At 39.0% G+C, this 14560-nt stretch overlaps 1 protein-coding gene across 4 annotated transcripts in view; it reads left to right on the forward strand.

Annotated features, from left to right (window-relative positions):
* Window positions 1-14560, forward strand: part of TBCD (tubulin folding cofactor D) — a 256152-nt gene that overhangs the window by 18025 nt on the left and 223567 nt on the right. For all 4 annotated transcript variants that reach the window (XM_054047295.1, XM_054047293.1, XM_054047291.1 and 1 more), the window contains exons 3-8: window positions 8-58; window positions 282-379; window positions 2081-2182; window positions 5491-5637; window positions 6407-6462; window positions 9337-9469. In XM_054047295.1, coding sequence (XP_053903270.1) covers window positions 8-58; window positions 282-379; window positions 2081-2182; window positions 5491-5637; window positions 6407-6462; window positions 9337-9469 — 587 coding nt within the window. The remainder of the gene's footprint in view (window positions 1-7; window positions 59-281; window positions 380-2080; window positions 2183-5490; window positions 5638-6406; window positions 6463-9336; window positions 9470-14560) is intronic.

Consider the following 14560-nt stretch of genomic DNA (forward strand, 5'->3'; position numbering starts at 1 on the left):
TTTTCAGTTATTATGGACAAGTACCAGGAACAACCTCACTTGTTGGATTCACATCTAGGTAGGAACATTATCTCTGTATGTTTTTTGTGAATATTTTTTGACACAAGCTGCTAAACTTAAATGATTCATGTTTGCCTTGTAAGCCTGCTGTGGCTTGTGTTAAACAGTATGCTATGTACTGTTGTACAGCCACTTCCTAACTTTTCATGATTAGAAACATGCAAGCTAATTCTAATGCTTCCTGTGTTTTATTTCTCCCCCCTCCCCTCCTTCTTCTCTAGAGTGGATGATGCACTTATTGCTGGATATAGTGCGGGATAAAAGGTCTCCTTCTCCACTAGTACATCTGGCTTTTAAATTTCTTTACATCATTACAAAGGTATAAATGAGTTTTTTAAATAAATGTAAAAACTTTCATCAACTTATTTGTTGGTTAAGAATGACTTTCTTTTTAAAATATTTGGAGTGATTTTATATTTCAAAATATTGCAGTTGAGTTTTGAATTAAAAATAACACAATATAGCTTTCTGACTTACACTGTTGTATTTTAGAACACATTAAAATAGATTTTAAAATATTATAAGATATTCATCCTTTTTTTTTTTTTATAGTGTTTGATCACAGCTTAATAAAGAGCGATTATCTTATGGGCACCTCCTCTCCCATTTGTGGCCATGAGGATCACTTCCCCCATTTGCAGTCCCATAATGTATCTGTGGCTGCTGCAGCAGCAGTTGTCTACATGCAAAATATTTAGATACATTTAGCTGTCTTTTAAATGTGATAAGTGTTTAATCTCTCTTTGAAAAAAGATACATCTACTGTGTGCTTTTGTTCTTCATTTTTATCTCTTGTTCCCATCTGTTCTGTTTCTCTTTTTCCATCTCCACCCTTGCTCATGTTTTTTGCCGCATTCCCCTCCTCTTCTCTCCCTGCATATGTTTTTCTGCTGCTTGGACCCTTCTCTCATAGACATTCTAGTCCCATTGGTGGCTCTGGTCCCAGCATGTGAATTTTGTTTCCTCTCTTCCTCCTTTTACTTAGCTGTGGCCCCTAGTGCAGGGAACTAAATAGGCTATTCCTCCCCATTTCCTGCTACTTTGCCTGTTTTTACAGGCCTCTTGACTCTTCTTTGCATTGACGACACTGGACAACTGTAGAAGCAGTTGGAAACAACAAGTTGGTACCATGTGACCTATCACCTCTCAGTGTTGAACCATTCCAGTAAAAGATCTTAAAATCAGAGAAGATATAAAACCTTTGTTCAGCAAAAGTGTTAGTTGCTCATGAGGCTCAAAGTGGTAATTCATATGCTTTTCTCACCAGTAGGGTTGCAGACTAAGTTAATGCTGAAGCAGTCAGGGCCAAATCCTGGTCCTGTGGAGTTCACCTTTGACTTCAGTGGGGCTAGAATTTGGAGATTCTAGAATGGTGTCCATTTTGTGTCGCAGTGGCATGTCTCCCCATTACGTGAATTTAAGAGCCACCTTGAGACACCTACTCAGTGGGTGATATCATGTAGGTAGTGTTCTGACTGCTCATCTCTTTGGTTTGCCTGCTATCTTATTAGCAGAGGGGTAGTAATGGTATTCTCATAGTTCTGGATGGGAAGGGTGGGGTGGAGAAGAAATTTTGCCATAAAAGTCAAGCAAAAGAAGGGATGATGAAAAAAATGTTATGGATCTCACAATTACATGGTTGGTTTCGTCATATGGGGCTGGACTACTGAAGTACTAGTATCAACAGCAACATTAAATGCATTAGGAGGGTGCTGGGCATTTCTTGAGCAAATTATTAGAAGTTAATATTTTAAAGTTGAGCTAGTTAAATTCTGCTAATTTATCACCAACTCTAAATTAGTTGGTGATAAATCAAAAGACAAGATATCCCAGCTTGTCACCCAGTAACAGTTTTAGTTTGTGACGTGTAGTATTTTAAGATATTACCAGTTTATTTGAAAGTTAATTCATATCACTACTGTATGTACTGAACATCATATATAAGATGCTTCCAAAAGTCATTTTTGTATTATTTTCCTTGAACATGTTTTATTAAATTATGAAGTCATTTCTTTGGTAGGTACGAGGGTATAAAATTTTCCTCCGACTGTTTCCTCATGAAGTAGCTGATCTACAGCCTGTTTTGGATATGTTTGCAGATCAGAATCCTAAGGACTATGAGGTGAGATTCTCCTCCTCCCCCTTTTGTTTGTTTTAAAAGGGGGGAAAAAAAGCCAAAGAAGGTATTGTGTAGAAATGAAAATGGCGCAACATAGCTTGATGCAATTAATCTCAAACTGGATATAAAAGTATATATTATATGTCACTTCATATCATGAAACACTTAGAAATGTCAAACTGGATAGCTAGATTTAACATTCTGAAGTGTCCTTTTCAGAGGAAAAATGTAGTCTTACTAAAAGATGTTCTATTGGATTTTTCCATTTTTATTTTTGGGAGTAGGGAGGTGTATAGGGAGTTTTGAGTTTTAGTAAAATTGGTGTAAACACCAACAATAGAAGATGCAAGGGCTAAAAATAAACTATAATGGACAAGGGTTAAACTAAATTTAAAGGGAAAATAGGAAAGGGTTAAATACTGAAAAAAAATTAAGTAGAGGGGAGAGAACACATAGGCAAAGAACTAAGGAACAATTAAAAAAAAAAAAAAAAACAACAAGCTTTCTATCCCAGATCTCCCCAGACAAAGGGGGTTATATTATAGTTTGTTGCATCGAAATGGTGGAAAATTGTGAAAATAAAATCACAGAAGACAGGATAGTTCAGTCCTGTCAGATTTTAAGGCCTTAATTCCTGTCCAGACAACTTGGCATCAAGTGAGTATGTTTTAAGCCACGTGCGGATACAAAATGTATATCGGCAGATATAAAGTGGATATCCACGGAGCTGCAGGGCTCTGCCTGGAACGGCAGCAGCGAAAGCAGCAGCATGTTGGGCACTGCTGCCGCTCGCAGGAGCCAGTGTCTCGTGCGGGCAGCTCTTCCGGTGTGGCTGTACCGCCCTCAGCCCCACCTGCTGGAGTGGGCACCAGGCTCACTGGCAGCTGTCCCTTTTCACGCAGGTGTGTGCAAGTGCCTTGCACGCTCCTGGAAAGGAGACGCAGACCTCTCTGTGGAAAGGACTCTTGTCAGGGAAGGCGTGAGCCCCCCCCCCGGCAAAAACCAAGTTATATTTTGGGGACATTGAGGAAAATCATAAGGTATCTGGGCAAAACATATCAGTTACATTTTTCAACTGTTGAGTGCCCAGTCCTGAAAAAAACCCAAAACATTAAACTGTTTGTTTGCTGACACCTTTTGCCTTTTCACTGAGGAGTAAATTCAGGAGACTGAGTTATGAAACTGTATTATGAAAAGGCAAAAAATGATTTTGCCATGTAGCCAGCTGATGTAATGTTTGAGATGGCTGAGAATGTTCTAGGTAGGAGAGTCTGTTTGCTTAAATATTTTTTTTCTATCCAACAAGATGACATGGTGTGAACTGTAGTTCTTGAATTCCTGCTAAAGGTGGTGATTGAGTCCAAAATTTGTGGTGTTTGACTACTCAATGAGGAAAACTATACAAATGTCTTATTGAGATTGAATTAAAAAAATAAATACTTCCTTTATACTGCTCAAGCAACAAGGCTCATCAGTATCAAACAGTGAATTGCACTGCAGTTGGGGGCTCAAAATTTACATTAGCCAGTTGCTAATTATGAATACTCATTATTGTTCCTGCCTGTGCTATGATCCAATATACCATTGTTATTAATAACCAACACACAAATGATAAAACGTTCAAACATAGATGTGGGGTTTTTATTCTATCAATGTTTTGATTAAAATACAAGAAATATTTTCTCTCAAAATTGGCAATTTCTACTAAATTATTCAAAGATAATTTTCAACACTTTAATCTGTGAATAAGTATCTTTCCAGACTGTAGAAATGCATATATAAAGGATGAATTTGCTTGCACAGTGAAACTTTGATTTCTCAAGTGATTATATTGGGGAAGCATAGACATGAGAAGTTATGAAAAAGTTGCAGATGCTTTCTCTTGTTGTTAATTTAAAATGAGTATGTAGGAATTGCCCTTCAGTGTTTGAGGAGACGTATCAATTTAAACCACACTCCTGTCTGAAAATCTATTGTTGTTACAAGTAACATCTAAAAATACTGTTAAGAGATTAAAGTAGAACACATTTTTCTTTTTAGTTTTGTGCACGTGACAATGTCTACAGTAAGTTTCACTTTTACTCCTGTATAGTCAGTTTCCCCATGTTTGTGTTGGTCTTTCACACAACAAGAATAGAGAGAGAGATTTTTTTAAAAAGACCCAAACAAACAGGAAAATGGCAATAGCTGATTTTTTTTTTTTTTTTTTTTTTTTTTTTTTTTACAGAGACTCTCAGGACAGGTGTGGTACCTGACACTTCTTTTAAACTAATTTTTATAAGTTTGTTAGATTTCAAGTTGACGGGGCCACCCTGAGATTGCTTAATCAGGGCAGACGATCCCAAAAACTGGTGGTTATTCTAATACTTACCTTACCAGGTCAATGAATATTTCAGATCTTACCCAAATACACGCTTACAGCCAATTTCTTATTAACTAAACTACAATTTATTAAGAAAAGAGAGCGTATAGGTTAAAAGATCATTATACATACAGACATGAATAAAATTCTTAGGTCAGTTTCATTCTGAGGTCAAAGCTTAGGTAAGCTTTAGAGTTGCAAAGAGTTCTTTCAGAATTAGTTCCACAGGTTATAGTCCAATATCAGGGTGATCCAGACTGGAGCCGGAGACCTCAGTCTTGTGACTGAAACTTCCCCTGATAAAGCTTAAGTAGATCTGAGATAACAGGATCAGGGCCCCAGAGTTTGTTTTATAATTCTCTGGGAGCCTCTTGACAGCAGGCATTCCTTGGGTGAAGCATTGTGACTTTGAAGTAAGACTTCCTGTTTCATCTTCACCACCGGTAATTAGCTGCATGGATTAGCATAAGGCAACTTCCCATCTCCAGCCATTTACAGGTAGTTTACTACAGACTTCAAAGAGAAATAAAGGCAACGATATTGTTACACCCAAACTTCATCAAAATGTTAATATTCCCTTTTGATCTTTGAAATAATAGAACATAGTGACAGACAGGAACCATCTGATTACATTGTCAGTATCTAACAATATGAATGTAAACACACACAAAATTACAATCATTATCTGTTAATATGTCTCGAAAGGTTCAATCTGGGTACTTTTATCCTGCTAGTTGCTTAACCCCTTCTGGCTCAGTGTCACAGCAGCTCTTAGTATTTGGGTCCTGCCACTCTCCTATCTCCTGTGATATTCTAGGGCATCTCACATCTGAATGGCTTTCCCTGTATACTTAGGTTGCACACTCCTGAGAGCATGGGCTGTGTCTTTGCTCCAACAGCATACTTGGAGCAAACAAATAAAGTTTGTTTTATTATAATTTTTTCCTAGACGTGGGAGACTCGCTACATGCTCTTGTTGTGGCTCTCCATGACATGTCTGATACCTTTTGATTTGGCTCGTCTTGATGGAAATATCCTTTCTGAAGAAGGATGCACTCGGATGCCAATAATGGATCGCATACTCAATGTAGCAAAAGTAAGTGCTAATTGGATTTCTACACAAAGACCTCACTGTATTTTATTATGTATGATACATTTTGACCTCTTAATTTCCAGGCCTCATTTTGCTTGTGTAATACGAAAGGGTTTAGTCCACAGTTGTAAATCCTGCATAAAGTTTTTTCCATTCTTTAATGTTAGAAGGAAATTAAGTTTTTCATTCTTCTAAACTGGTAGACTATTTAATTTTAAGACACTATATGGTATAAATGCATATCTTGTTAGACTAGTTGATTTCAGAAGTAAATGGCTAGTGTTTTCATGCTATAAACCCAGGTTAGTCAACTTACAGTCCCAAAGGAAATTAGTTTCACTAGAGCGAACAATGATATATGAAATAGATGTGAAAAGGTGCTCAACAGATTACAGCCAGCTTGTCTGAAAAGTAGCATCTGTGCAGATGCTTTCCCACAAAGCTTAATCTGATGTAAAATGAAATGGTTAAATTATAAATCCCTTCAGGATGGTTTTATAATAGCATCAAAAATGAATAGCTGATGTTATGGACATTAGTCTGTATTGCTTTAATGCAACAGTACAGAAAAGATGATCCCACTTTGAAAGACATTGAGATTTCTGGCATGTGGCTTGCTAAATGGAAGATTGTTTAAACTTCTTACTTTCGTAGGCTTAGTCCAATGTTCATAAGAATAAAAATTAAGAAGTGCATATTTTCAAACCTGTTGTGTAGTTTTATTAACTGTGTCTCTGCAGACTCTGACAGTTAATTTTCTTTTTACCTTTAGTCTTACCTGGTTGTCAGTGATAAGGCTCGAGATGCAGCTGCTGTACTGGTTTCCAGGTAAGTCTTGTGCTGATCTTGGCAAAAAAAGAAATTTTAATTTCTTAGCTTGAAAAAATTTCTATTGGCAGTACTGGGTGGATTTACAGTATTGGCAATAGGACATGGAATACTTTACTTGTATGAATGTAGCCCCAATATATGGTGATGAAAAGTCATTGCCATCAGGCAGCTGTTTGGCCTATCTGAAATAAGCATATTACTTTCTCTTTATGAGAGGACTGGTGTCTATCACAGTTGATGCTTTTAGCAGTCTCCATCAGTACTGCCAAAAAAATGGAATTTGAATTTCATTTTCTTGCCTGTAAGGAGTGCTCTTTAATATAGGATTCAGAAAGGGTGGAAAATCATTCCCTACTGCTGCTGATCACATAATGTATTATATGGATTATGAGAAGATTTCTGTCATCAGTTCTGTTAATTGAGTATGTTCTTGGAACACTAAATTCATGCAGATGGACTAGTAATATTTAATTTCATTCTGTGTAACAGTCCTTTTGTCATCTTTCTTCTCCCCCCTCCCCTCCCCCCCCCCAAAAAGTAGTGCTGCTATTTTCTTTGTTTTTTATTATTGTCAAAGAAGCCGTAAAGTGAGTTAGACTTAGGATGTTGGAACATCCTAACCACTTATCCTACATTACATGTGTTCGAGCACCAAATAAACCTGCCTATAACAAAGGTACAATAATTCTCTGTCACAGAGCTGTAAGATCGAAAGTTTGTTTCTCTCACCAATAGAAGTTGGTCCAATAAAAGTTATTATCTCACCTACCTTGTCTTTCTAATAGGCCAGTGGATGTATATTTGGCGCTGACAGCAGCCTGTCATGTTTTCTTGTTCTAGTCCAGGGGGCGACAACCTTTAAAGAAGAAGGGCCATTTTTTTGTTTTTGTCTCTGACCAAAATGTTTTGAGAGCCGCATCACACACAAAGCTACTTGTGGAGTTAGAATTTATTAACTAATAATAACTGAACATATTAAAATTATTGCTACTCATCCATACTTGTAATGCAACTTCTGCAATTTGAATATAAACAGGATGGGGTAGGGGGCTGGGGTGTGGGGTCTGGGAAGGAGTTTGGGTGCAGGAGGGGGTTCTGACCTGGCACAGGGGGTTGGGGTGTGGGAGAGGGTGCGAGGTGTAGGCTCTGGCCAGGAGGCACTTACCACAGGCGGCTTCTGGCCGGCGGCACAGCAGGGCTCTGGCCCCATGCTGCCCCCGGAAGTGGCTGGCTGCTGGCATGTATCTGCATGCCCCTGGCGGGAGGGGAGGTGGCTCCGCGCGTTGCCCCCAGCACCGTCCTCACAGCTCCAATTGGCCGGGAACTGGCCAATGGGAGCTGCGGGGGCAGGCAGCGCACGGAGACCTGCTGCCCCGCTTCCTCCAAGGGGCATGCAGATATGTGCCACAGCCAGCCGTTTCCGGGAGCAGCATGGGGCCAGAGCCCTGCTGTGCTGCCGGCCCGGAGCTGCCTGTGGTAAGCACCTCCCGGCCAGAGCCTGCACCTTGCATTCCCTCAAAAAACGGCTCCCTGCAAGGGGGCAGCCAAAGAGCCGCATGCGGCTTCAGAGCTGCAGGTTGCCGACCCCTAGTCAATTTTTAATATGGGCTCCCACCCTGTCACTTCCCAAAAAAACAAACCTAACCAAACTCTTCAAAAGAGCTAATCTGCATCTTTTTTTATCATCCCCCCCCCAAATTAAAATTCCATCCACCACTTTGTACTGTAAATTCAATTACTATAAGGCATTCATAAAGATGAGTTATTCATGAAAAGAGAGAAGTTTAATAGTTGGACTGAAACTAATGTCCAATCTGACTCCCCAGTAATACTGTACATTAATGTAAGTTTCAAGCACTTGCTAACAGGATGACTTCACAAAGAAGCCCTGTGTTTCTGTGCAGGGTGCTATTCTGCCACCTTGTTGTCAGTCCCCCACCGCCTTTTTAGTTAAAATCTGATTTGCATATGGATATGTACTCATAACAAATACCAGATAATTGAACTGGAGAACATTCTGAAAATATTTTGATACACAATTGGATCTATTGATTCTTAATGTAAGGTTGTAACATTAGCAAAACTATCCTTTGGCGATAAATTCCAGTGACTCTTTAAGGCCTTACGTTTTACTTGGGAGGGAATTTGATCACATGATTAGTGTACAAATCAGGGAACCAGGACCCCTGGAATTAATCTCTTTGGGACTCTGGCTACTTTGCTGTGTGGCCTTAGGGAAATTGTTGTAAATTTTCTGAGTCTGTCTGTTTTCTCTGTAAAATGGGTATATTACTATATTTCTCAGGATGTGGTGAGGATTAAATAATATGTTTTTCATATGCTCAAATAAAGATGCAACAAATACGGATGATATATTCCTTGCAATATCTAAGACTAACATGACTATACTGCTGGTGATTAACACTGAGCAGTAGTGACACATCTTATAATTTTTGAGCAAATTCTTAAAATTTGCAGAGGTTGATCATTTTTATTTTTGTTTTGTTTGAGTGCAGTGGCTTCCCATAAAATTGAAACAGGAAAAATAATGGAAAGCATCTTTTTGGGGATTCCTGAAAAAGCTTAATAATTTGTAGTTCCCTACAGTTAAATTGATAAATTTCTTAAGATAAATTTCCAGTTACAGGACGCTGCATTTATAAATAAAATGAAATATTCTAGGCTAGGAGTTCATTTGGAAATAGCAGGGTTAAACATCTGACATTTGGAATGTCCCTACCAAAAATGTCTTGGAAAATGTCCATTTGACAGTTGCCTTTAGGAACTGAAACCAGTTTGGGTAACAAGCAAAAATAGTTGTTAATTGGATTGCTCTGAATGGGTAACTTGCAATGTGTTTTTCTGTGACAGGTTTATTATCCGCCCTGATGTCAAACAAAAAAGAATGGCAGACTTCCTGGACTGGGCCCTTTCAACATTATCTAAGTCCTCCTTCCAGACCATGGAGGGGACTATTGTAATGGATGGCATGCTTCAGGCCCTGGTAAACACCTGTTGATACTATAAAAGATAGTCCAAGTAAATTAATGTGTTTATGGTGTTTTGTTCCACAATGTGCTGGTACTAAGGCATGTTCCTGTTAAAATGTTCAGCCTTACAGAATTATGTTTGTATGATATGTCATTTGGGTTTTTACTAGAACACTTCTAAATTCGTGCAGGTTCTCTCATTGGAGAATTACTGTTTTTGCCATTGAAAGATAAAATATAAAAGTTGGTACCCATTGTAATTTTTAAAATATGCGTTTGAATACAAACTGGTCACTTCCTAATTCATCATTTATTTCCAGTTTGGTACAAAAAGCTGAATAAGTGGCATAATGGTGGTATTAACTGACAATGTCCAAAATGGAAAGGCCAAGATTTTCAAAAGTCTGTATCCCTTGTAAGATCATTCAGATTGGATACCTAAAATTGATAGTGATTTGTGAAAGTCTTGGCCCAGTGTTCTATTGAACTGGAATAATGATCTAACCATTTTTAACAGGCTATTTTATTTGGACTGTCTTTGTATAATCCAAAAAACCCCAAAACCAGCAACCCATGTTATGTAGTATTTTTGCATTAGTCTGTTTTTCAGCTGTTGCTTCCTCCAGTGACATTGCTTGCATTAAATAGTACTAATAGAGCCTATAAATCAAAGAGGTTTATTCCAAGATTGACATTAAAGACTAAAATAATTTTTCTCCTATGAATAGTATATTAATTTCATATCGTGTCTAACTGTAACCACTCTCCATCAATGATCTTTTGGGTGATTGCACTCCCCTTTCATACGTACAAATGTCCAAGATGTCATATGTAAATAAGATCGTGTTTGTGGTTTGTCCTTATTACATATAGATAACTTTAAGGGTGATAGGTTTCAGAGTAGCAGCCGTGTTAATCTGTATCCGCAAAAAGAACAGGAGTACTTGTGGCACCTTAGAGACTAACAAATTTATTAGAGCATAAGCTTTCGTGGGCTACAGCCCACTTCTTCGGATGCATATAGAATGGAACATATATTGAGGAGATATATATACACACATACAGAGAGCATGAACAGGTGGGAGTTGTCTTACCAACGCTGAGAGGCCAATTAAGTAAGAAGAAAAAAAACTTTTGAAGTGATAATCAAGATAGCCCAGTACAGACAGTTTGATAAGAAGTGTGAGAATACTTACAAGGGGAGGTAGATTCAATGTTTGTAATGGCTCAGCCATTCCCAGTCCTTATTCAATCCTAAATTGATTGTATCTAGTTTGCATATCAATTCCAGCTCAGCAGTCTCTCGTTGGAGTCTGTTTTTGAATTTTTCTGTTGTAAAATAGCCACCCGCAGGTCTGTCATTGAATGATCAGACAGGTTAAAATGTTCTCCCACTGGTTTTTGAGTATTATGATTCCTGATGTCAGATTTGTGTCCATTAATTCTTTTGCGTAGAGACTGTCTGGTTTGGCCAATGTACATGGCAGAGGGGCATTGCTGGCACATGATGGCATATATCACATTGCTAGATGTGCAGGTGAACGAGCCCCTGATGGTATGGCTGATGTGATTAGGTCCTATGATGATGTCACTTGAATAGATATGTGGACAGAGTTGGCATTGGGCTTTGTTATAAGGATAGGTTCCTGGGTCAGTGTTTTTGTTCAGTGATGTGTGGTTGCTGCTGGGTATTTGCTTTAGGTTGGGGGGTTGTCTGTAAGCAAGGACAGGTCTGTCTCCCAAGATCTGTGAGAGTGAGGGATCATCTTTCAGGATAGGTTGTAGATCTTTGATGATGCGCTGGAGGGGTTTTAGTTGGGGGCTGAAGGTGACAGCTAGTGGTGTTCTGTTATTTTCTTTGTTGGGCCTGTCTTGTAGGAGGTGACTTCTGGGTACTCATCTGGCTCTGTCAATCTGTTTTTTCACTTCAGCATTTGGGTATTGTAGTTTTAAGAATGCTTGATAGAGATCTTGTAGGTGCTTGTCTCTATCTAAAGGATTGGAGCAAATGCGGTTATATCTTAGAGCTTGGCTGTAGACAATGGATCGTGTGGTGTGTCCTGGATGGAAGCTGGAGGCATGTAGGTAAGTGTAGCGGTCAGTAGGTTTCCGGTATAGGGTGGTATTTATGTGACCATCGCTTATTAGCACAGTAGTGTCCAGGAAATGGACCGCTTGTGTGGCTTGATCTAGGCTGAGGTTGATGGTGGGATGGAAATTATTGAAATCATGGTGGAATTCCTCAAGGGCTTCTTTTCCCTGGGTCCAGATGATGAAGATGTCATCAATGTAGCGCAAGTAGAGTAGGGGCGTTGGGGGACGAGAGCTAAGGAAGCGTTGTTCTAAGTCCAGCATAAAAATGTTGGCATACTGTGGGGCCATGTGGGTAACCATAGCAGTGCCGCTGAGGTATATATTGTCCCCAAATGTGAAATAGTTGTGGGTGAGGACAAAGTCACAAAGTTCAGCCACCAGGTTAGCTGTGACATTATCGGGGATACTGTTCCTGATAGCTTGTAGTCCATCTTTGTTTGGAATATTGGTGTAGAGGGCTTCTACGTCCATAGTGGCCAGGATGGTGTTTTCTGGAAGATCACCGATGGATTGTAGTTTCCTCAGGAAGTCAGTGGTGTCTCGAAGATAGCTGGGAGTGCTGGTAGCGTAGGGTCTGAGGAGAGAGTCCACATAACCAGACAAGCCTGATGTTAGGGTGCCAATGTCTGAGATGATGGGGCGTCCAGGATTTCCAGGTTTATGGATCTTGGGTAGCAAATAGAATACCCCTGGTCGGGGTTCTAGGCATGTGTCTGTGCAGATTTGTTCCTGTGCTTTGTCAGGGAGTTTTTTTAGCAGATGGTGTAGTTTCTTTAGGTAATCCTCAGTGGGATCAGAGGATAATGGCCTGTAGAATGGCTGTGTACTCATAACAAATACCAGATAATTGAACTGGAGAACATTCTGAAAATATTTTGATACACAATTGGATCTATTGATTCTTAATGTAAGGTTGTAACATTAGCAAAATTATCCTTTGGCGATAAATTCCTGTGGTGTTAGAGAGCTGTCTAGCAGCCTCTTGGTCATATTCCAATTTATTCATGATGACGACAGCACCTCCTTTGTCAGCCTTTTTGATTATGATGTCAGAGTTGTTTCTGAGGCTGTAGATGGCGTTGTGTTCAGCATGGCTGAGGTTATGGGGCAAGTGATGTTGCTTTTCCGCAATTTCAGCCTTTGCACGTTGACAGAAGCAATCTATGTAGAAGTCCAGTCTGTTGTTTTGACCATCCGGAGGAGTCCACGCAGAATCTTTTTTTTTTTTTTTTTTTTGTAGTGCTGGTAGGGGGGATTCAACATCTGGTATTTATTGTGATGTTTTTAGTGCCTAAATATATCGGAGTGTGCTTTTGTTTTGGTTGGTTGTTTTTCATCAAAGCTGAAGTACCATAAGTGCCATTAAATAAAGTGTAGTCTTGCATAGTCTTATTGGATTCAGGATTTGCTAACATGCAGTGAGACTTTCCATAACTTGCATAAATTTGCCACTCCCAAATAACAGCGTTGTATGTTTGTTGTGGTGCATTACTAAACTTTGATGCAAGTTTCTGGGGCTGTAGTTGACTTTTTTTGGTCTTCACTAGCATCCCCAAATCAGAAAAAATGACCGTGAGCTACATTTAGAATAACTTGTCTTAAGCCTTGTTGTTCAAGAAAGAGGAAGTGTTGCTCCGTATGCATTGCAGTGCTTTTTCAAAAGAGTTAGAGAACAATGTTTCATCATCTCCTTGTCAGATCTCGAAAAGCAGACTGTAGACTGTTCTGAGGTGCATGATGAAACCTGCAGGGTGTATATTACATTAGTGTTTTGTCATTCCTTTGAGTTTGGCTTTGGTTTTATCCACCTGTTCATTAATGCGTGTTAAGCGAAACAGGTGAACACTTAACAAGTAGAATCGAAACCAGAGTGTGATTTAATCCCTGGAAGCAACAGGTTTGATATGATTTATTTTCTTCCCCTTGTGGGAAGGGAGCAACTGTTTGGCAAATTTATGTCACTTGTGTGTTCTACTGTTGGTAACTCACATTCAAGTCATTATTGGCATTAATTGTTTAAAATGCCCTTAAACCTTTACTTGCCCTCAATCCTGAAAGGTTTCATATCAATTGTAGAAATGAGAAACAAATGGACTCAAAAGGAAGAGAGGCTTTAAAAAAAAAAAAAAATCTTAAAAGTAGAGTAGAATATGAGTAAATGAGTAATTATTTCTTTCAGGAAATTCATTTTAGGAAGCTCTACTTTTTTTATACTGCACACCTGTTGAAGTAAAATCATTAGTCAAAATATAAATTATTTTTTTTCCCTTCTCCATGGGAGAGGCTATATGGATTACATCGTACTATTCACCCTAGTTAGAATTTTGAATAACTGATATTCAATAAATCATTGCTGGGTGGTGTGGAACAAAATGCAGCCTTGGCATGTGAGCACTGAGATTTAATAATCTCCAGAAATCTTTACGCTATCCTTTTTGACCCTTATAGTACCTATTTTGTGATGATAGCCCCACCTGCACAGTCTCCCTTGACTGTGCGTCTGTCCCATCACAAACAAATGAGCAAAGACCACACCCCAATCATGCTAAATTAGCATGATAGTAATTGATTCTGGTAAGGGATGGTCAGAAATTTATTACCCTCGTGGAGCAAGGGTGAGAAGAGACACAATTTCTTCCCTGGGCTGATTGAAATGCTTTCTGAGATTCATATTCAAAGAATGTACTTTGGAACTTGCTTTTAGTGAGCTTGGATATGGTAAGACTGTTTTGAATTAGAATGAAACTCACAAATTGTTTCAGTGCAAGTTTCAATTCTGGTTATAGTGGATCCTCCACCTACTGCAAAAACTTTCTCTTTGTGTGCCAGAAAACCTTGGCTATAAGAATATTCCACGGATCACACACAAATGCAGGAGTTCTACATTGCTTCTGGTTAGTCTGCCTCTTCCTCGGTTTAAATTTCAGTGACTGGTTATGTTACTGTTTAATCTAACTCAGCATTTTAAATGGAGCAGGTACTATTGTGTCATGATTCTTGTTGAAACATGC

Source organism: Malaclemys terrapin, chromosome 13 (assembly GCF_027887155.1).
Source record: "Malaclemys terrapin pileata isolate rMalTer1 chromosome 13, rMalTer1.hap1, whole genome shotgun sequence".
Classification (NCBI taxonomy): Eukaryota; Metazoa; Chordata; order Testudines; family Emydidae; genus Malaclemys; species Malaclemys terrapin.